At 41.3% G+C, this 23,746-nt stretch overlaps 1 protein-coding gene across 1 annotated transcript; it reads right to left on the reverse strand.

Moving 5' to 3' along the window:
- Positions 1-792: 792 nt before the first annotated feature.
- Positions 793-11,191, reverse strand: LOC109899943 (sphingomyelin synthase-related protein 1-like). Its single transcript, XM_020495614.2, has 6 exons — positions 10,988-11,191; positions 7,758-8,345; positions 6,278-6,373; positions 5,783-5,900; positions 5,088-5,238; positions 793-3,861 (listed from the first exon to the last, which is right to left on the reverse strand). The coding sequence occupies exons 2-6, from the start codon at positions 8,324-8,326 to the stop codon at positions 3,554-3,556; spliced, it is 1,242 nt and encodes a 413-aa protein (XP_020351203.1). The 5' UTR covers positions 8,327-8,345; positions 10,988-11,191; the 3' UTR covers positions 793-3,553.
- Between the last annotated feature and the right edge of the window lie 12,555 nt (positions 11,192-23,746).

Below are 23,746 nucleotides of genomic sequence, written 5' to 3' on the forward strand. Positions count from 1 at the left end.
TAGTTAGCGGTGGTGCGCGCTAATAGTGTTTGTCGGTGACGTCACTCGCTCCGAGACCTAGAAGTAGTTGCTCTGCAAGGGCCGGCGGCTTTTGTGGCGATGGGTAAGATGCTTCGTGAGTGACTGTGGTTGATGTGTGCAGAGGGTTGGGGCGAGAAGAGGGACGGAAGCTATACTGTTACAGTAGCAAACTATCTTGATGAGTGTTGTTGGAAAACTCTTCTAGTGGTCTAAACAGAAACAGGTGTTGTAGCTAACTAAACACTGCACAGTGTTACACTGAATCAGCACTTTGACCGTCAGAGATGTAAGATAACTTGACCTGAAGTGACATTAACTAAGCTCAGGATCAGGATGAACACATACTTGACAGGTAAACTCAGTCATGTTAGTATGTTAAATCCATGCTTAGACTCTGGACCCCAGTCACAATAGGAACCGTGACCATCAACTGGGAGGGATTTCCAAAATGTAAACTGCTCAGAATAGCTCTGAGCGAATTCCCAGAACCCGCTTTAATCCACTGCACTCTGACTATCTCGTGCAGATAATGTGTCACCATGTCTTCTAATCGTGTAGCTAACTGAGTTACTGCCTTGCACACACACATAGAGGGCCCCGGGGTGACTTTTCACTAAGTACAGTTCTTGGATCAGCTTCCCCTTCCCAATACTAACCTTAATCATTAGTGGGGGAAATGAGAAACTGATCCAAGATCAGTATCTAGGGGCAATTTCACCCTACTCTCACTCACAAACCCATCTCGATTGAAGAATCACATCCAAGACGACAGACCCTTGATTTCTACTGTTTAATGATGGTAAAGACACTTGTCATTTGCAGGACATTATTGATTAACCCAATACAACCACACTGGCTGTTATTGCTACATTTTCATTACATTGGTAGTCAATTGCTGTATCTTGAAGATAAGTAACATACCGCTATAACCACACCGGTGATAAGGATTAGTAACATTTTATTAGAGGGGTTAAAAGTGACAAATAAGAACAAATTCAAGAGAGAAAAGCCATCATTCATAAGTATGTATCTAACATCTTAGCAGAAAACTATGAATTTGCAGCTAGCTACCTAGCTAGCATGCACACGAGCTGGCATTACTCAAACCAAAAGATTTATGCATTAGGAACTAGTTGGAATTATAAGAAAGGTGGGGGGAGGAAAGGTAAAGACTCAGCTAGTAACAGGTTACGATCTAGGCCTAGTAGTACAAGTAACTATTCCACAGCTGAAATTCAAAATAAAACATGATGGGATGGATATAGGACAAAACCCACTGGACTCAAACTGATTGATACAACATTTTTCTATGCCATTTCAATAAAAACATTCAAATGTGATGACGTTGAATCACCGTGGAAAACTGATTGGATTTGCAAAATGTTATCAAACGTGAAGGAATTTCAGGAATTGTATAATTTCATGTTTAGTCGACGACACAATCAAATGTAAATCATAACTAGATGTTGAACTCGCGTTTGTGCCCAGTGGGAAGTAATACTTCATTGTTTTACAAATATGTACTAAGCGGGTTGTAACCAATACCATCAATGGCAGTTTCAGACCCGATTTGAGTTACTGCGGGGGACTTTGTGATGCTTTGCATTTGTTTTCAATGATTTGGGTGAAATGGTGATTCTGAAATAAATCCTATACATAAAAGCACATTGTGTTTCAAACAAATATAGTTCCGCACAACTGTAAACATATTCCTGCTTAAGTGCATGTTGCAATAACCTTTTAGTACATCAAATACCTATTAAAAAAATGGTATTTACATATACCAAATGAAATAAATTAAGATGCAGTCAAAAGTAAGTCCAAGGGATCTATGGAAGAAGTAAAAATACATTTTTTCCCCCAATTACTTTGTAGATATCCTTGTATGTTATTCTTATCGTGAATCTTGGTCAATTACAAGCTAGTACAAAACTCAAAAAAATGCAATATTTGAGATATGCATTACCTACACATACAATGTTACTATAACAACTAAAGCTATTGGCAAATGGAATGGTATTTAAAACAATTGTTCACCATTTTCCATTCCATAGTTTTGGCTGCTTTTTGCGATCTCCTAAGTAACGACCCTGGTTACGGTAAGGTCTTTTAGGACAAGGCAGGATAATAACTGAACAATACAAATATTATAAAGGAAACCAAAACAGTTCATTTCAAAATGAGCCATGAATGACTCAATCAGCATTCTAGTAATACTGTCAAACCACAGTAGTGTCTTAAGGAAAGCAGAAGCTTTACACACTACCTAAAGAAACAATGGCAAACAAGTAACAAGACCAGTCACAACATCTTGAACAATGATATTGCTATACATAAATTCAGCAACAGTATCATCTGTGACGTTTTGATATTGCCTTTAAGGTGGTCCATACTTGTATTAGAACTAGAATCCAGATAAAACATTGAAAGTAACATGTCAATAATATTATGAAAAGTGCCCTAACTTCTCAGGATATCTAGTGAACACACAATAGCCTATTTCACTAACGCTGTTGAATTTTAGATTTCAACAAACTTTACTGACTTAAAATAATGTGTTTGGTTACAATAGGCTGCCTGAGAATTCTGCTTTTATGTTTCCCCAAACCTATAGCTTGCTGTTCCCCCCATTATCTAACAGACTGCAAGAGCTTTTAAGGCTCACACACATTGCAACACATGTGCATCTAGCGTTAGTCTGCAGATCATTCACATTTTTCAAGCAATTCTACATGTAAAATGAGTGTGCACTTGGTTTGCAAATTATGTTCAGAGGTGCTAACTACTCCCGACCAGCAAACCCTATTGGTGTGTCTGAGCCCTTAAGCATTGAAATGGTAGCCTGGTAGTAGCAGATCAGTTTGTGCTTTAGTCAACTCCTCTGTCGAGTTTGTCGTCATGCCATAATCAGACTGTATACCATAACAACAGAAGAGGAATTGACTAACTCCTCTGTCGAGTTTGTCGTCATGCCATAAACAGAATGTATACCATAACAGAAGAGCCACTGACTAAAGCACATACATATCTGTAACCAGATTATTGATCTTGTGGCAAAAGTTGTGGGACATTATTTTTTTTTTAAACGTATCCCTATACAAATGAAGAGAGAAAATTGATGAAAGGATGAGTCCCAAATGGCACCCTATTCCCTATGTAGTGCACCACTTTTGATCAGAGCCTTATGTGCCCTGGTCAAAAGTAGTGCATTACATGAGGAATAGGTTGTCAATTTAGACACAGGCCTTACTTTAATCCCTTTTAACAGGCTGACATGGGACAGAATATGAGGAGTCACATCTCTGTCTGTACCCGGTCACACCATGGCACCAATAGGATCCCACAAGCCATCTCAGTTAGCAATCTCTTGTAGATATTGGAATATAAAGTTGATATCACATAACCACAGTTAGCAACTTCTTTCAGAGGGCAGTAGCAAAAATAGCACGACAGGGCTCAAAGTCACCAGTAGTGTCTATTAGATGAGATCAATGTCCTTCTGGCTGCGTCGCAGACAGGTGTCCTCTAACACCTAGTACCCAATCATCCTCCTGATCATGGCAGGTTTAGAGAAGGGCCAGCCGTACTCGTTGGGCACAGGGCCGTTGACGTTGCATTCGAAGAAGGAGAACATGGGGAACCAGATGCGGGCCCTGCGACTCTGCTGGTAGGCCCTGGTGTTAGCCAGCGTGTGGTAGTACAGGAAAAGCCTGGTTGTGATGTAGAAAGCTATGAAGACGTCGATGGAGTAGTGTTCATGGGCCGCCAGGATAAAGAAGATCCCAAACAAGTTTAGGACCCACGATAAGGTGTGGATGAAGTTCCAACCCCTTGGTGTGTCTGTTGATGTACACATAAAAGCAGCAAATTGATGAGTTAGAAAGTTGAATTTCAGTCATGTTAAAACTCAGGTTGTGCCCCAAATGACACCCTATTCCCTTACATAGTGCACTACTTTGGACCAGAGTCCTATTGCCTCAAGAGTGCATTGAATGACATCTTTATTGATTCTGGTCTCAGTGTAGACCCATTATCTGTATGCGATTTTCAAATCAGTCAAACTTAATTTATATCAAATTTATTTATATAGCCCTTCATACACCAGCTGATATCTCAAAGTGCTGTACAGAAACCCAACCTAAAACCCCAAACAGCAAGCAATGCAGGTGTTGAACACCTATAGAGAATATTTCTCACAGAGGATGCATTTCAAAGTGCTTAACAAATAAAACAAAAAAGGTGAGAACATTAAAAGCCTAATACATTTTCTAAAATGAGAAATTCAAAAGAATAGTAAAACAATAATAAATTAACAGTGGACATGAGACGAATGAATTAAAATAAATTGAAATAAATAAGATGTATAAAATGTGATCAAATAGTATGGCTAAAAGCACACAAAGTAAAAGCATGGCTAAAAATATTATAAAGTAAAAAAAGTTACAGTTTCTGAGGCCCCTCCCCTCCGGTAGGCTGTTCTAAAGGCCAAGACCATAATGGCTAATGGCAGCCTGAACTTTGGAACAACTAAAAGGCCAGACTGACTGGACACATATGTTAAAAGGATATCATACACGTATTCATTCGGGTGCAAGGCCAAGTAGTGCTTTGAAAAGCTTTAAAAACATTTAAAAATTAACTATAAAACTAGCAGGCAACAAATTCAGGGACTTTAAAATAGTTGGTATGTGTGCTCTCCTTCTGGTCTTCGTTAGCACACATGCTGCTATAAAACAGTTTAAAATCTGTCAGTGGCTCAGTTGGTAGAGCATGGTGCTTGCAACGACAGGATCGTGGATCTGATTCCCACTGGGGTCACCCATATGGAAAATGTATGCATGCATGACTAAGTCGCTTTGGACAAAAGCATCAGGTAAATTGGCATATATTACTATATAAGTGGTCTGGTCTTGATGCCCTTCATGCAGTTACAGATAATGGACACATGATGGCAGCAAAGGGACAACACATGATGTACATAAGTTCTTCCCACTTACAGTCAATTACAATTATTGTCTGCAACAGGTGACAGTGAAAGTAACAGTAAAATGATATGGAACACTTACATTCTGTCACAAAGAAGTTGAGCATGGTGATGACCACTGTGTGACCGCTGAACATGTAGTCACCACATGTGTGGACACCTGTGAGAGACATTCCAAATCCACTCCAGATGGCCAGAGCTCGATGCAGTTTTGCCCACATGTCACCATAAATCTCAGGGAAAGAGAAGTTAAGTGTCACTATTGAGATTTTACCCTCTCGTGAGAAGAAAGAAAATTGCTACCCATAGTGTTTGTACAGTGCGACCAGATTGTATCTATAAAAAGCTACACGTGTGTGTTATGATGAGATCATCCTCAACCTGGAGGAAATGCTGATGTGTGTGTTATGATGAGATCATCCTCAACCTGGAGGAAATGCTGATGTGTGTGTAATGATGAGATCATCCTCAACCTGGAGGAAATGCTGATGTGTGTGTGTGTAATGATGAGATCATCCTCAACCTGGAGGAAATGCGGATGTGTGTGTGTGTGTAATGATGAGATCATCCTCAACCTGGAGGAAATGCTGGTGTGTGTGTGTGTGTGTGTTATGATGAGATCATCCTCAACCTGGAGGAAATGCTGGTGTGTGTGTGTTATGATGAGATCATCCTCAACCTGGAGGAAATGCTGGTGTGTGTGTGTTATGATGAGATCATCCTCAACCTGGAGGAAATGCTGATGTGTGTGTGTGCGCGCGCATGGAGCTGTAGTACCTTTCCTGAGCACTGCAGGTGCTGTCCTGGCACTGACAGAGAGGTGACGAACATGGTGATGCAACGCAGCATGAACACTGTCCCCATGAGGCTGCACAGGCGCCGCAGCAGAACTGACCTTCAGCAGAGCAGACGTTACACATGAACTAGACCAGTGGTTTTCAAACCTCTCCTCTGGGACCCCCGTAAGTTTCACAACTTTGTTGTAACCCTGAACTAACTCACTGATTCAAGTAGTCAAAAGGCATAATAATTAGTTGATCATTTTAATGTGGTGTGCTAGCTCTGGAATAGTTCAAATAAATGGAACGGGTGGGTGTCCCTAAGGAGAAGTAAAAACTTTTAATTTTTTAATTTTTTTACCCTGGACGAGTTAAACATTTTACAATTCTATTCATTTCATGGTGAAATTCGAGATACTAGTTTAAATAATGTCTAGGCTATAGGTGTGACGAACATATTTTCCTATGGACCAGTCAGTAGCCAGTACTCTACCTGTGCTTGTGCAGCAGCAGAACTAGCAGCCAGATATTACACAGGATCACTCCACATGCCTCTGCCATGGCAAAGGCCCATGGTATTCTAGGTACACTGTTAAGAGAAAGAAATGTTTATTGGCTAATCTACTTAAATGCAAGCTGCCTGGTATTGAGCATTTTGATTATTTTCCCAGGCTTGGCTAATGTTTATGAAGTATCACAACCATTAACAGATAATAGCCAATAATAATAATAATAATATGATGATGAAGAATATTATGCTATCAACATTCAATATGACTTCATTGGAAAAACACACCTGACAAACCTGCATGAGGTTAAGGCAAACAGCAAGCCACCTCTCAATTGCATTAAGATAAGCCTCTATGTCAGGTATGACAACCTGCCAGTCAGATGATAAACGCAGGGAACCTAGGGCTACATTTAGCCTAGTTGCTGCTTTCTCATTTAATTGTTTATTTTATTTAACCTTTATTAACTAGGCAAGCCAGTTAAGAATAAATTCTTATTTACAATGACAGCCTACCCCGGCCAAACCCTAACCCGGACAACGCTGGGCCAATTGTGTGCCGCCCTATGGGACTCCCAATCACGGACGGTTGTGATACAGCCTGGAATCAAACCAGGGTATGTGGTGACGCCTCTAGCACTGAGAACATTTTACATTTGGCTCAAAATTTAAAAAATAAATGATCTTAACAGAGAAAAATGTCCTCCTGTGTGCTACATATATTCCCAGCCCACTGACACTCCTATCAGATCACAGCAAAATCAGTCTACTTGAACAGAGCAATACTCAATCATGAGGCATCAAAGCCAAAGGAACTGAATAATATTAAGAAATGCTATAGCTGGAAGGAATGTAGTGTGGAAACCTACCAAAAAACAAGCCCACATCTTGCCAACAGTAATCTGAAACATTATCACACCATGAGCAAGTCCAACTACACTCTCAGTTAGAACAAGCTGGACATTCAAGTCCTGTGTGGCTCAGTTGGTTGAGCATGATGCTTGCAAAGCTAGGGTTGTGGGTTGGATTCCTACGAGGGACCTGTATGAAAATGTATGCACTCGGTACTATCAGTTGCTCTGGATAAGAGCGTCTGCTAAATTACTAAAATTGTCAAGTGCAATGTGAGTCATCATGAACAAAAGGTCAAGCAAGCAATCTACTCAAAGTAGGAGAAGTCAAGAAAACTGTTAATGGCAGGGCATGCTATTTAGTTTCAGAATAGGCTATGGTTGTGTCCCAAATGGCACCCTATGCCTGTATAGGTGAAACACTGGACACCGTTGCAAAAACAAGCAAGAGTTCAAATTGAAAAAGTTAAAGTAGCGTAAGTTCAGTTTGGTTCCTAGTAAAATGTTATCACCACAGCATCAGTTATGTTGACATTCGAAACAGAGGTGTTTGCTGAACAGTCACAAGCAGGTCTACATGTACATTACTTAGGATGTGGGGATCAGCAACCCACCTGTCTAAGAAAATGTCTGGCAAGGGCGGGTAGGTGCGCATGTCCGGCACCCTCTCGTGCACGATCACCATGACGAAGGAGGTAAATCCAAAAACGAACACAACATAGATGGCACTAAGCGCAGTCTTCCAGTACTCAGGGTCCAGCCTCCTGCTCCCTCCATGCTTGTACTTCCCATTTGTATACTGAAGATACTGCTCCCCAACCGGTGCAGTGTCTGTGTTAGAGTTATCACACTCTCTACTGGAGTCTCCATTGCAGTGCCAGTCCCCACCGCCACCCTGAGGGGAGTGTCCGTCGAACGGGACCCCCAGCTCCTCCAGGATGTCCAGGTTTTGTTTCTGCAGCTTGCGGAGGGACACCATCAGCCTCTTGATGTCCCCCAGCACCTTGAGCTCAAGCGGGGGAGAGCGTAGGTCGTACTCGCTGAGGGTGAGTAAGGACATGCCATCCAGACGGTGCTTGTTGCACAGCAGGTCTACATAGTGGCAGAAGCCCTCGTCCTTCAGCCACTTGGCTACATGCTTGGTGGTCCACTGTCGGATGTTCAACTGGGTGCTGCTAGACATCTCCAGTTCACTCTGAAAACTGTAAAAAACAAACAAAAGATTAACCTCGACTCCAAGAACTAAATCTCGCATGTGCCCTTATGTATTTATCCCATGACAGATTTAATATCACGTGAAAAGATATGAGGAATAAAAAAGGAAGTCCCCAAATATATTGTAGCAGTCAGTACCCGGTACTTTTATGTAAGAGAAAACACTGCAACACTGTGTCATTATATAGAGAACTAGTCATCCACCATTTCCACTGAATCAGCATTTCAGAAATACTGTTGGTTCCCTATTAAGCCAAGCAAGACTTCAACATGAGTCAAATCAAATGTTGTCACATGCAGTGAATACAACAGGTGTGGACCTTACTGTGAAATGCTTACTTACAAGCCCTTAACCAACAATACAGTTTAAAAAATAATTAAGAAAATATTTACTAAATAAAAAGTTAAACGAACACAATAAAATAACAATAATGAGGCTATATACAGGGGGTACCGGTACCGAGTCAATGTGCGGGGGTACAGGTTAGTCGAGGTAATAAAGTGACTATCCCAAGATAAGTGACTATCCCAAGATAATAAACAGTGAGTAGCAGCAATATCACTGACAAAAGAGGCACATACTATCCACTGCTTCAAGACAAACTTCACCTTCTCCTCCCATCTGGTTGTTAAATTGTGGTCACTAAAAACAGTTTTCCACTGAAACATATGTGCTCCTAAGAAAGGACTTAGCCTAGCCTACAGTACATATTGTCAGACTTCAACTTATGTACTTATCTACCTATATCCCTCAAGTACAGAAACTGTGTGCCAAGCTGATATTAACGACAGACAAAGGAACAGAAACAGTTGCTTAATCTTGAGAGCCACACCCTCCATTATTCCATTGTGGAATTCCAGAGTAGTTACATATAGGGTAAAGAGCAACTTGAACTAGACTGCTTGCTTCTGTTTAGAGAACAGAGCAACCATCCATTACATTCTTTCAGGTGGGGCTGTGTGTCACAAGGACACATTTTGCTGAACAAAAAAATCTAAGCAACATGCAACAATTTCAAAGATTTTGCTGAGTTACAGTTCATATAAGGTAATCAGTCAATTGAAATGAATTCATTTGGCCCTAATCTATGGATTTCACATGACTGGGCAAAGGCTCAGCCATGGGTGGGCATAGGCCCACCCAAAGGGAGCCAGGCCCAGCCAATCAGAATGAGTTCTTCCCCTACAAAAGGCCTTGGCGCACTTACTACGTGTAAATGCTAAAAGACAGGAATGAGGTTGGTAGATAACTAAGTGCATCATTGTAGCAAAGTATTTATAAACAAAAAAACTTCTCTCTTAAACGTTTCGTTCATTTTTGTTCTATTATCGATACAATACAGGCATAAATGATTTTGGCCCAATAGGCCTTGCATATTCCCATGTTCAAGGAGCTTTCTGTTTTGATTGGGTTATTTTGCCTAAAAACCTTTAGGCCTACCTGTAGTTGTTGCTTTAGTACAGTTGTGAGCATTTAGAGGTTTTTAGCGGAGCAGTTGGTAAGAGACTGGAGCGCCTGAGTGGGGCTCAATCACCACTCCATGAGCGGGATTTCCAACTGCTCAACTCCATCATAAATCATGGAGATGAACTTAATCGGCTAACTTGGCAGAGGACAGTGTTCTAGTGACAGGAAGTACAATTATTTTTACTAACTCAGATTTTTTCGACTCCTTAATTTAAAATAACTAATCTTTCGACTCAGTTTGGATCAGAAGAACTGAAAAGTATAAATAGTAATGATTCTACAATTCTCTCGTTCACAATATGGGGTTTCTTGGAGCTGTTATTTGTGACAGACTTGTAAAACCGTGTTTTAAACAATGTACCGGTACATTTGTTGATTGCTAGGCATACAAATAAGATAATTTCTTGGAACATTTGAAACGAGGTCTAGTTGTGGCCGCAACCGGACTAAATCGTGAACGATTTGACAGAACGCATTACCTCTCTACGGTGAGGGTGATATGAACACAATATCGTTCGCGGGGTGCAGCAGCACCCCAAACGATTCGAGTTCGTTGAACAGAGGATGTGTATGTTTTAGTTCTACAAAGCTGTGTCCATCATAACAATCAATAATCAATTCATTGCATTAATTATTGCACCATGTGATCAATGATCAGTTCTAAACATGTCTTTTTATTATCTGCCTGCACATCACTACTGTGTACAGTGTCCCTGGCAATACAAACTGTCCCCATGTGATGGTATTTCCACACTTAAGTATTGCACCCATTAAACGCAATACAGATCACTTGTGGGCTTTTAACTAATATCAAATACACAATACACAGAGAATGATGGTGACATCTCTGGCAACAGCCTAGTCTTTAGCAGGCCAGGCAGGGATGACGGTGGCTACAGTAGTTAGCTGATACAGCTGAGGACTTTAGTTAACTGACATTAGCGAACTAGATAGTTAACTAACTACACGACTGACTGATATACCGCCAAGCCCAGTAAGCTTGCTGTGTAGCTTCCTAAAAATATGCAGAACACATTTCATTTCCATGCTCAGAATACATTAGCTAGCAACAAAGCGTACATTCAGGCATAGTGTACCAGTTGGCTAGCATGCTAACGTTAGGCTGATAGGTTAGCTAGTAATCTAGCAGTAAATACTCACCAGAATTCAGATTAAACTTTTAGCTGCCGCGGCGAGTAATATGACTAGCTATATGGCATCTCACTTGAATCTGACGAAGCTATAGTTACGTTTAGTGCAATAAGAGGATTGAGGCAAATCATTTCGCCCGGCTGCTGATTATAGTATCTGCCTTGCTGTTGACATTACCAAAAAGGAGCGACGACCGTAAATACTAGAAGAGCCACGCACAGGCGGGCTAGTCAGTTTTCTTGTACTATGACCTCTACTGGTGAAATTACAGTATCGGTATGCAAAGCACAGTAAGTAGTTCAATGCATTGTTCATGACCCATAAAATAACCTATAACATAATGTAGAATATATACAAATTTGGTGAGTCACTCACTGTAGCCGACCTTAGATCTATGTAAAGTTGCAAGACATATGTAAGATTTAAGACATAGGTCTAAGTTTAACTACACAAACAGACATAAATCAGGCCATTTTAATTTTAGACTGAGGGGAAGGAAGGACACCTGTTCCTGTCACTATAAACAGGCCTATCTAAAGCCTCAACTAGGCTAATTTACCACCCTACAACATCAGAAAATGAAGAGGAAAGATAGCTAATATCTCATAGGAGCCCATTCTACCACAGTGTTGTAGTTGTGCCTTTTAAAATATTTTCTATTGAATCTTATTTAAAGCTCTCACAATGTCTGAAAGGGGCATTTCATTGCACTGTTTACACTACACTGTGTCCTGTGCATATGACAAATAAACATTGATTTGTATGTTGATTGTGTGGTACCAGTATCGCACATTGACTCGGTACTGGTACCCCCGGTATATAGCCTCGTTATTGTTATTTTATTGTTGCTCTTTTATTTTTTACTTTAGTTAATTTAGTAACTACTTTTCTTAAAACTGCATTGTTGGTTAATTAAGGGCTTGACAGTAAGGTCTACACCTGTTGTATTCGGTGCATGTGACAAATACAATTTGATTGGAAGTAGTCCAATTGACGAGAAAATACAAATTTCCCCATGTACACTAACATAATCTATCGGGCACACCTGCAGCAGGTCATTTACATCTGCAACATCACCCTGCAAGAACAGAGATCACAGAATGACAGCCAGATGATGGATGACTACGATCATTTTAGATAATGGCATTGGCAGGGACACACATTGCCGCCAACATCTTTGTGTGTTGTTTTCTCCACATTGTTTTATGTCAGGAGAAACAGTAATCACCATTTGTTTACTTATAAAATGCCATTACAAACTTCAGCCAACTTGAACTAAAACTCAACAGCAGTGATGGGGCAACAGTGCAATTAATAAAACAAAATGGTCAAATCAACTCAAATATTTTGTTTGATGTTACTTGAAGATGACTGGGCCCTATACACTTCCATTGGTTGTGAGCTAGCTGTGGCAAAAACTAGCTGTGGTGGATGTTAATTTTTTAAAATAATCTTTTAAAAACCGAAACATGGAATACAGGTTCTCCTTGCATGTAAGCCACTTTCAGGCTGAGGAACCATCTAACATTAGGTTGTAAAATATTCACAGTTGTGAAGGGTCATGCCACTCCTACAGTCTTCTAATTGTCTCCAATTATCCTAGGCTACACCCCTTTCCTTCACACCTGTTTCCATTCCCAAATCACCTCTTCTCTGCCTTTTTCACCCCTTTCTGTTTCCTCCTTACACACTAGAATAGTTTGCATGGTGATGTCACGGGGTGGCCCCATCCATCCTCCCATTGCGCATAATATGATTAAGTAAGTGCCTTATTATAGAAGAAATGTAAGTTAACCATGTATATTATGCTGCCTGAACTTTTGATGTATATTTTATATCCATGTTATACTAATGTCCCTTTAGGTTTAGTCCTGGCATTCTCCTTAGTTTGTAGTTACAGTATATGTTAAGCCCATTCCCTGTAAGTCACATTTTTCCAAACTCTACCTTGGTTCCAAACCCTCCCCATGTGCCTCTGTTCTTTCCTGTGTTCATTCCTGTGTAATAAATACCCCTAAACCTGGATTCCTGCTCCATCTCTTGATTAACACTCTGGCCATGGTAGCAGAATCAGTCCTGAACCTAGCTTACACTCTATCATAGTCCTTTTCTTCACTGACATTCACCTATAACTATGACTCCCAGCCAACAATTACAACCCCAGCTTGATTGAAATGCTGTGTTCATAACCAAGTGGGAAGGTGATATTTACCACATATGACCGTGGGAAGATGTTTAGATTAGGGGGTGCTGACTGCAGGGTTGGAAGAAAAAAATCTCCTTTATAATAAAGCATTTTCAGGCTGACCAAATACAATTCCTAATGTGATGGGTAGCCTAAGCAAAGGTCAAAATTGGGTAACAGTCACTGCAGCTTAATTTCATTTAACTCCATGACTGTTTGCAAAACAAAATAGACTGTTGTGACCAGAACACACATTTCTTTGTAGGCCCACTGCAATTATGTGTGTGAGAGAAAGAACGCAGGGGTGTTGTAACTAAATCTAGTAAACACAAGATTGTGCCTATTAAAACTGATCACAAATGGACAGCTATGCGATCCATTGCGGCATGGGCAAATTTGGCATCTGGCAACTGACAGAATTGCCAGACCATCTTTTATTGGGGTGGGCTGGTTGATAGACTTTTTTATATATATATAGTGCTTTCAGAAATTATTCACACCCCTTGACTTATTCCACATTTTGTGTTACAGCCTGAATTTAAAATTGATTAAATTTATATTTTTTTTGTCACTGACTTCCACACAATACCCCACGCCAAAGTGGAATTATGATTTTTGAAATGTATACAAATTCATTAAAATAAATCTGAAATGTCTTGAGTCAATAAGTATTCAAACCCTTTGTTATCGCAAGCCTAAATAAGTTCAAGAGTAAAATGTGCTTAAGTCACGTGTTCAACACACACATACAATTATCTGTAAGGTCCCTCAGTCAAGTAGTGAATTTCAAACACTGATTCAACCACAAATACCAAGGAGGTTTTCCAATGCATCGCAAAGAAGGGCACCAATTGGTAGATGGGTGAAAAAGAAGGCATTGAATATCCCTTTGAGCATGGTGAAGATATTAATTACACTTTGGATGGTGTATCAATACATCCAGTCACTACAAATATACAGGTGTCCTTCCTAACTCAGTTGCCAGAGAGGAAGGAAACCGCTCAGGGATTTCACCATGAGGCCAATGGTGACTTTAATACAGTTAGTTTAATGGCTGTGATAGAACTGAGGATGGATCAACATTCTAGTTACTCCGCAATACTAACCTAAATGACAGGGTGAAAAGAAGGAAGCCTGTACAGAATAAAACATATTCCAAAACATGCTTCCTGTTTGCAACAAGGCACTAAAGTAATACTGCAAAAAGTTGGCAAAGCAATTCACTTTTTGTCCTGAATACAAAGTGTTACGTTTGTGGCAAATCCAATACAACACATTACTGAGTACCAATGTCCATATTTTCAAGCGGTGGCTGCATCATGTTATGGGTATCGTTGTGATCGTTTATGTCTGGGGAGTTTTTCAGGATAGAAAATAAACGGAATGTAAAAAATCCTAGAGGAAAGCCTGCTCTCCACCAAACACAGAGAGATTTTTTTTATATAACTAGGCAAGTCAGTTAAGAACAAATTCCTATTTTCAATGATGGCCTAGGAGTTAACTGCCTGTTCAGGGGCAGAACAACAGATTTGTACCTTGGCAGCTCGGGGATTTGAACTTGCAACCTTCCGGTTACTAGTCCAATGCTCTAACCACTAGGTTACCCTGCCACCCCAATGAATTAATCTTTAGCAAGACAACCTAAAACCCAAGGCGAAATCTACATTGGAGTTGCTTACCAAGAAGACATTGCATGTTCATGAGTGTCTGAGTTACAGTTTAGACTTAAAACTACTTGAAAATCTATGGCAAGTCCTAAAAATGGTTGCCTAGCAACAATCAACAAACAATTTGACAAAGCTTGAAGAATTTTGAAAATAATACATGGGCGAATGTTGCACAGGTGTTCTTAGATTTACCCAGAAAGACTTACAGCCTGTAATCGTTGCCAAACGTCCTTCTACAAAGTATTGACTCAGGGGTGTGAATACTTAAGGAAATGAGCTAATTCCGTATATAATGTTCAATAAATTTGCACGTAAAAAAAGCACTGTCATTAAGGGTTATTGTGTGTAGATGTGTGAGTTAAAAAAAAAAATCCATTGTGAATTCAGGCTGTAACACAGCAAACTGTGGAATAAGTCAAGGGGTTTAAATACTTTTTGTGTAATTTCCCTGTTGTCGTAATAATTGACAGTATTTTGATCATTTGGCTGATCAGTGGCCAGCCCAGCTGATCAATGTCCAGCCCACCTTCCAAGATGGGCCAGCCCAGCTCAAAGAGAGTGAGATCCACTGACTCTCTGTCAGTCACTCAGTCAGAACAGAAACGGAAAGCTGGTGCCGAAAAAGTTATAGACCAAAAAAAGGTCTCGAGACCGAGACTGCTAAATGTCTGAAGTTAACCAACTTATTTGCTAAAAGTTCTGCTTGTCCAAGTGCTGTGTCTGTGAGAAATGACAGACCAGCTGCGGCTGCCGCTACAGCAGAGTGGTGCAGTCCAGATAGGAAGAAAACAGAGAAAGATGCACACTGACACTGATGAAGCCTACTGCTGCCAGTTAGGCCTAATATTTTGGCTGTACATTGTTTATGAAATAGTAGGGAAGGAGGGATTCAGAGAAACAATTATACACTAGGCTACTTGCAATATAGCCTAACAAGTTGTTATATTTAAGCAATAAAGCATGAGGGGTTTTGGTACAATTTATGGCCAATATACCATGGCAAAGAGCTGTTCTTACGCATGATGCAATGTGGAGTGCCTCGATATAGCCCTTAGTGTTGGTATATTGGCAATATACCACAAAACACCTGAAGTGCCTTATTGCTATTATAAACTGGTTACAAATTCAACTAGAGTAGTAAAAGCAATGTTTTGTCATACACGTGATATACGGTCTGATATACTACGTCTGTCAGCCAATCAGCATTCAGGGCTTGAACCATCCAGTTTATAATGACTTTTAGAAACTGGGTGGTTTATATATATTTTTTTAAATCAAGGAATTTGGGGAAAGTTACCAGCATTTTGCAACCCTACGTGCAGGCTTGATGTGGACTGTAAAGCTAGGCCTCAAAAGAAGGACTTATGAGATATGTAACGTATTGTCATAATATATTTTAATTTTTTATTTAACCTTTATTTAACCAGGTAAGCTAGTTGAGAACAAGTTCTCATTTACAACTGCGACCTGGCCAAGATAAATCAAAGCAGTGCGACACAAATAACACAGAGTTACACATGGAATAAACAAGCTTACAGTCAATAACACAATAGAAAAAAGAAAGTCTATATACAGTGTGTGCAAATGGCGTGAGGAGGTAGACAATAAATAGGCCATAGTGGTGAAGTAATTACAATTTAGCAGATTAACACTGGAGTGATAATGAGCAGATGTGCAAGTAGAGATACTGGAGTGTAAAAGAGCAGAAAAGTAAATAAAAACAATATGGGGATGAGGTAGTAGATTCGGTGGGCTATTTACAGATGGACTATGTACAGCTGCAGCGATCGTTTAGCTGCTCAGATATGATGTTTAAAGTTAGCAAGGGAAATATAAATCTCCAGCTTCAGCAATTTATGCAATTCGTTCCAGTCACTGGCAGCAGAGAACTGGAAGGAAAGGTGACCAAAAGAGGTGTTGGCTTTGGGGATGACCAGTGAGATATACCTGCTGGAGCGCGTGCTACGGGTGGGTGTTGTTATCCTGACCAGTGAGCTGAGATAAGGTGGAGCTTAACCTAGCATAGACTTATAGATGACCTGGAGCCAGTGGGTCTGGCGACGAATATGTAGCGAGGGCCAGCCAACTAGAGCATACAGGTTACAGTGGTGGGTGGTATAAGGGGCTTTGGTAACAAAACAGATGGCACTGTGATAGACTGCATCCAGTTTGCTGAGTAGAGTATTGGAAGCTATTTTGTAGATGACATCGCCGAAGTCGAGGATCGGTAGAAGTCAGTTTTACGAGGGTAAGTTTGGCGGCATAAGTGAAGGAGGCTTTGTTGCAAAATAGAAAGCCGATTCTAGATTTGATTTTGGATTGGAGATGTTTAATATGAGTCTGGAAGGAGAGTTTACAGTCTAGCCAGACACCTAGGTATTTGTAGTTGTCCACATATTCTAGGTCAGAACCGTCCAGGGTAGTGATGCTAGTTGGACCGGCGGGTGCGGGCAGCAAACGGTTGAAAAGAATGCATTTGGTTTTACTAGCGTTTAAGAGCAGTTGGAGGCCACAGAAGGAGTGTTGTATGTCATTGAAGCTCGTTTGGAGGACAGTTAACACAGTGTCCAAATAAGGGCCAGATGTGTACAGAATTGTGTCATCTGTGTAGGTGGATTAGAGAATCACCCGCAGCAAGAGCAACATCATTGATATATACAGAGAAAAGAGTCGGCCCGAGAATTGAACCCTGTGGTACCCCCATAGAGACTGCCAGAGGTCCGGACAGCAGGCCCTCCGATTTGACACACTGAACTCTATCTGCGAAGTAGTTGGTGAACCAGGCGAGGCAGTCATTTGAGAAACCAAGGCTATTGAGTCTGCCGATAAGAATACGGTGATTGACAGAGTCGAAAGCCTTGGCCAGGTTGATGAAGACGGCTGCACAGTACTGTCTTTTATCGATGGCGGTTATGATATCATTTAGGACCTTGAGCGTGGCTGAGATACACCCGTTACCAGCTCGGGAACCAGATTGCACAGCGGAGAAGGTACGGTGGGATTCGAAATGGTCAGTGACCTGTTTATTAACTTGGCTTTCAAAGACTTTAGAGAGGCAGGGCAGGATGGATATAGGTCTATAACAGGTTTAGATCTAGATTTAAATTACAATGATAATTCACTTAGAAACTCACTTGGTGAAGGACACAGGACTGAAAAGAAACAAATTCAACAAGCATGTTTCTGTCACTAACAAGTACAGTCATGTGTGGTTATTCTACAACTCACTCAAAGATTAGGCACACTGGGACATTATATTGGAGGTGTGGCTTAGTAGGGGAAAGACCTTTTTTTTCTGATACAACTCAAATCTGGACCCCCATAGAGTGACATTGACTCTATCGGTTTGAGTAATGACTACAAAATCACTTTAATTAACTGTACTCCAAAAATGGTTCTACCTTCACAAGAGGGTTCTACATAGCACAAAAAAGGGTTGCATGCTTAATTTATCCCTGTAGGAACCATAAGTGGGTTCTTTGATTTGTTCCTGTAGGGAACCCTTTCTGGTGCTACGTAGAACTCTCTCATGAAGCACTCGCTACACTGGGTTCCAGGTAGAACCAATAATGGGTTATATCTGTATTGCATTTTAATGCATCTGATTACACTTTACATTCAGCAATGAGGCTCATGCACACTTTACCAAAGTGAGACAAGCCACCAAGAAAAGTGATTCAGTGTTAGAATGTTGATGGGGTCTGGAGGCCCGGAGTCAAATACATGGAGACATTTTAGATACAAGGTTCCAGACCAACTGCCATAGAATAACCCAGAAACATAAACACAAAACAGTTAGAATAAAATCACAACCCTATAGGAAGAAGGTTCTTTTCATCCAGACAGCAAAGAGCCTAGCGAATAACCTCTTACAAGAACGGGTTTCTTGACTACAAATAATGCTACGTAGAACCATTGCTCACCTCAAAGAACCTTTCAAGAACCCATTTTCCAAGATTGTAGTTCAATTTGAAATGTTATACACTCTTTGGAGAACATATAGAAAGATGGGTCTAGGCAAAAACAAGTATTAACATTAACAAAATAAAACAAACAAACATTATGGGATTGAATCCAAAACCCATGACTCAAGCACTCTTGCGAAATCAGAGGAAGAGCCAGTCCACTTTCCTTTGTTTACCCAGGTAGAAAATAGGCATGACTGCACTCCCTGACTTAGAACTGATTAGAACTGGTAAAGCCCTGGTGCATAAGTACACTAGATCATTCATGGTTATAAACCATCAAAAAGAGTGGACTAACATTGGGGGCATGTAAGCAAAGAAAGTCATGACCTGGCTGTTAACAATGATCTGGAAAGCCTCCTTCTGGGGATTGAGGTCTCCCCATTCAGGATCAGATCTCTTCAGAGCCCTGAGGATGAGGACATCACAGAACCCGATGGGTCAGGATGGATATTATGTATGGAACGATGATGATGGGACTGGAGAATAAACTGGGATCAAGTAACAATGCAGTCCCATTGGCTACTGTGATAGCCCAAACACCAACAGACATCAGAACTCTGTAAGTCAGGCCCTCCTCAAATGATAGGTGATTGGATGTACCACAGCCTGGAAGCAGTCCAGACACATACAGGTCATGAAGAGAGGTCGTCCAGTTGAGCTCAAAGCATTGATGAAATTGAAAGTGCATTCGAACTCCCAGTTGTGCCCAATGAAATAGTTTCACACACCTGGGGGGATGAAAACCAAGTCCATGACTGTGAGGTTTAGCATGAAGACGTTGTGGTGGGGGTGCCTTTCCTGTTTCTCTGCAACAGCTCCGAAAGGATGACAACACATGCAGCGGACCCAAACAGGAAAGCGACCACACCGAAACAAGGCCAGACTATTATACCGACCATCATGTCATTGCTCCAATTAAAGTAAGCTATGCACATCAATGCTAGTTCTGTATAAAACAGCTGTATTTAAATAGGTAAGTGGAACCATATTATTGCTAAACATGGTTAGGTTTATGCTCTTATCCAGAGCGACGTACACTAGTAAAGCGACGTACAGGAGTGAGTGCATACATTTTCATACTGGTCCCAAGCAACATGCTTTACCTATTGACCCACTGGGACCACTGTCCTGATTTACAGTGAGATATGTTCATTTACAGTACAGTAAAGTGATAGATGAGTAAATGCAGAAAATGTACCTTTCAGCCAGAGGGTTTGTGATGAGGTGATTTTTCATTGCATCTTTATAGGGAAAGGGGGATAACTAGTCAGTTGTATAACTGAATGCATTCAACTGAAATGTGTCTTCCGCATTTAGCCCAACCCCTCCGAAACAGAGAGGTGCGGGGGGCTGCCATAATCGACATCCACGTCTTCGGCGCCCGGGGAACAGTGGGTTAACTGCCTTGCTCAGGGGCAGAACGACAGATTTTTACCTTGTCTGCTCTGAGATTTGATACAGCAACGCTTTAAAAACTTGCTAGCTTTGCATATACCAGTTTTATTGTTATGTTTTATTTATTTTTCTTTGCAAATGCAAGTGTCACTTGTATAGAGTGAATCTACAGAGTAAAACTCCACTAGGGTGGCTTGTCAACATGGATTGATTTTGCAAACCAAATAGGCACAACCACGTGCAGAGTCATAAGGTAGAGCAATGGAAAACATTTGTTTTAGCAGTACTGGAAATATTTACATTTGGTCCTCCAGCTTTCTGTGCCATGATCTAACTATTACACAATGCACCAAAAGCTGTGTTAAAAACAAACCATTTAATGTCTGGCATTTGTCTAAGGGTAACAGACAGGGATGCCCAATTCTTCTCTTATATTCACCATAACCTTCAAGCATCTTGTTGGATTAATCAGAGTGTAATCTCTCATGGACTGACTATGTAACATAAATGGTATCGTAACATATGTCAAAAGACTGTGGGATGCGATGACTACTGAGCAACAGTTGTTCCAGTTCACATGTTTTTGGTCACTGGTAACTTGAACAAATTGTAATTTAGATGGTGTTCACTTCTTTCGAAATTCGGAAGGGGACATTTGGCCCATAGACTTGCCCGAAACTTGCAGAGAGAGGAGGTTGGAGCTACTGCCCAGATTCCGCTGCTCGTTCTAGTACCGTTTCTCATGCATCTCCCCTCAGAACAAAATCGAGCATCTGATGCAATTAGGCAACATTAACATTTTGGATTTCAGAGATAATATGTTGAGAGCACGACTGAGTTCCTAAAAAAAAGCTTATGTCGCTGATTGGCTGGGCCGGAACTGCATGCGTGTCACACGTGCTGCTAGTGAAACCAGATTAGTCAAACAGGGTTTTAAGGCAATTACATGGTTTTAATGAGAACTTCAATGTGAAGTAACTTAACTGGGCAAAGATACACTACATCACCAAAAGTATGTGGACACCTGCTTGTTGAACATCTCATTCTGGTTCACCAATTACTTTGCAGACAGAGTTCTGTGCGTCAAATCGGAGGGCATGCTGTCTGGTCCTCTGGCAGTCTCTATGGGGGTGCCACAGGGTTCAATTCTCGGGCCGACTCTTTTCTCTGTGTATATCAATGATGTTGCTCTTGCTGCGGGCGATTCCCTGATCCACCTCTACGCAGACGACACCATTCTATATACCTTCGGCCCGTCTTTGGACACTGTGCTATCTAACCTCCAAACAAGCTTCAATGCCATACAACACTCCTTCCGTGGCCTCCAACTGCTCTTAAACGCTAGTAAAACCAAATGCATGCTTTTCAACCGGTCGCTGCCTGCACCCGCATGCCCGACTAGCATCACCACCCTGGATGGTTCCGACCTAGAATATGTGGACGTCTATAAGTACCTAGGTGTCTGGCTAGACTGCAAACTCTCCTTCCAGACTCATATCAAACATCTCCAATCGAAAATCAAATCAAGAGTCGGCTTTCTATTCCGCAACAAAGCCTCCTTCACTCACGCCGCCAAGCTTACCCTAGTAAAACTGACTATCCTACCGATCCTCGACTTCGGCGATGTCATCTACAAAATGGCTTCCAACACTCTACTCAGCAAACTGGATGCAGTCTATCACAGTGCCATCCGTTTCGTCACTAAAGCACCTTATACCACCCACCACTGCGACTTGTATGCTCTAGTCGGCTGGCCCTCGCTACATATTCGTCGCCAGACCCACTGGCTCCAGGTCATCTACAAGTCCATGCTAGGTAAAGCTCCGCCTTATCTCAGCTCACTGGTCACGATGGCAACACCCATCCGTAGCACGCGCTCCAGCAGGTGTATCTCACTGATCATCCCTAAAGCCAACACCTCATTTGTCCGCCTTTCGTTCCAGTACTCTGCTGCCTGTGACTGGAACGAATTGCAAAAATCGCTGAAGTTGGAGACTTTTATCTCCCTCACCAACTTCAAACATCAGCTATCTGAGCGGCTAACCGATCGCTGCAGCTGTACATAGTCTATTGGTAAATAGCCCACCCTTTCTCACCTACCTCATCCCCATACTGTTTTTATTTATTTACTTTTCTGCTCTTTTGCACACCAATATCTCTACCTGTACATGACCATCTGATCATTCATCACTCCAGTGTTAATCTGCAAAATTGTAATTATTTGCCTACCTCCTCATGCCTTTTGCACACATTGTATATAGACTCCCCCTTTGGTTTCTACTGTGTTATTGACTTGTTAATTGTTTACTCCATGTGTAACTCTTTGTTGTCTGCTCACACTGCTATGCTTTATCTTGGCCAGGTCGCAGTTGCAAATGAGAACTTGTTCTCAACTAGCCTACCTGGTTAAATAAAGGTGAAATAAAAAATAAAAAAAATAAATAAAAAATCCAAACTTATGGGCATTAATATAGATTTGGTCCCCACCTTTGATGCTATAACAGCTTCCACTCTTCTGGGAAGGCTTTCCACATAATGTTGGAACATTGCTGCGGGGACTTGCTTCGATTTAGCCACAAGAGCATTGGTGAGGTCGGGCACTGATGTTGGGTTTTAGGCGATTAGGTAAGTCGGTGTTCCAATTCATCTCAAAGGTGTTCGAGGGGGTTGAGGTCAGGGCTCTGTGCAGTCCAGTCAAGTTCTTCCACACCAATCTCGACTAAACATTTCCGTATGGACCTCGCTTTGTCCACAGGGGCATTGTCATGATGAAACAGGAAAGGGCCTTCCCCAAACTGTTGCTTCAAAGTTGGAAGCACAGAATCATCTAGAATGTCACTGTATGCTGTAGCGTTAAGATTTCCCTTCACTGGAAATAAGGGACCTAGCCCAAAGTATGAAAAACAGCCCCAGACCATTATTCCTCCACCAATCTTTTTTTAATATATATTTTTAATGTATTATTTTACCCCTTTTTTCTCCCCAATTTCGTGGTATCTTTTATTTATAAAAAAAAAGGTATTATTTTACCCCTTGGTGGAGGAGGTGACCCTCCTCCACCAATCTTTACAGTTGGCACTATGCATTGGGGCAGGTAGCGTTCTCCTGGCATCCGTCAACCTCAGAATCGTCCAGATGGTGAAGAGAACGCGTTTACACTGCTCCAGAGTCCTATGGCGGCGAGCTTTACGCCCCTCCAGCCGATGCTTGGCATTGTGTATGGTGATCTTAGGCTCCCGATGAACAGTTCTTATGATGACATTGCTTCCAGAGTCAGTTTGAAACTTGGTAGTGAGGGTTGCCACCGAGGACAGATGATTTTTAAGTGCTAAGCGCTTCATCACTCAGCAGTCCCGTTCTGTGAGCTTGTGTGGCCTACCACTTCGAGGCTGAGACATTGTTGCTCCTAGATGTTTCCACTTCACATTAAGAGCACTTACAGTTGACCGCGGTGGCTCTAGCAGGGCAGACATTTTATGAACTCACTTGTTGGAAAGGTGGCATCCTATAACGGTGCTACTGTACATTAAAAGTCACTGAGCTCTTCAGTAAG

This window comes from Oncorhynchus kisutch, linkage group LG11, assembly GCF_002021735.2.
Source record: "Oncorhynchus kisutch isolate 150728-3 linkage group LG11, Okis_V2, whole genome shotgun sequence".
In the NCBI taxonomy this organism is placed as follows: Eukaryota; Metazoa; Chordata; class Actinopteri; order Salmoniformes; family Salmonidae; genus Oncorhynchus; species Oncorhynchus kisutch.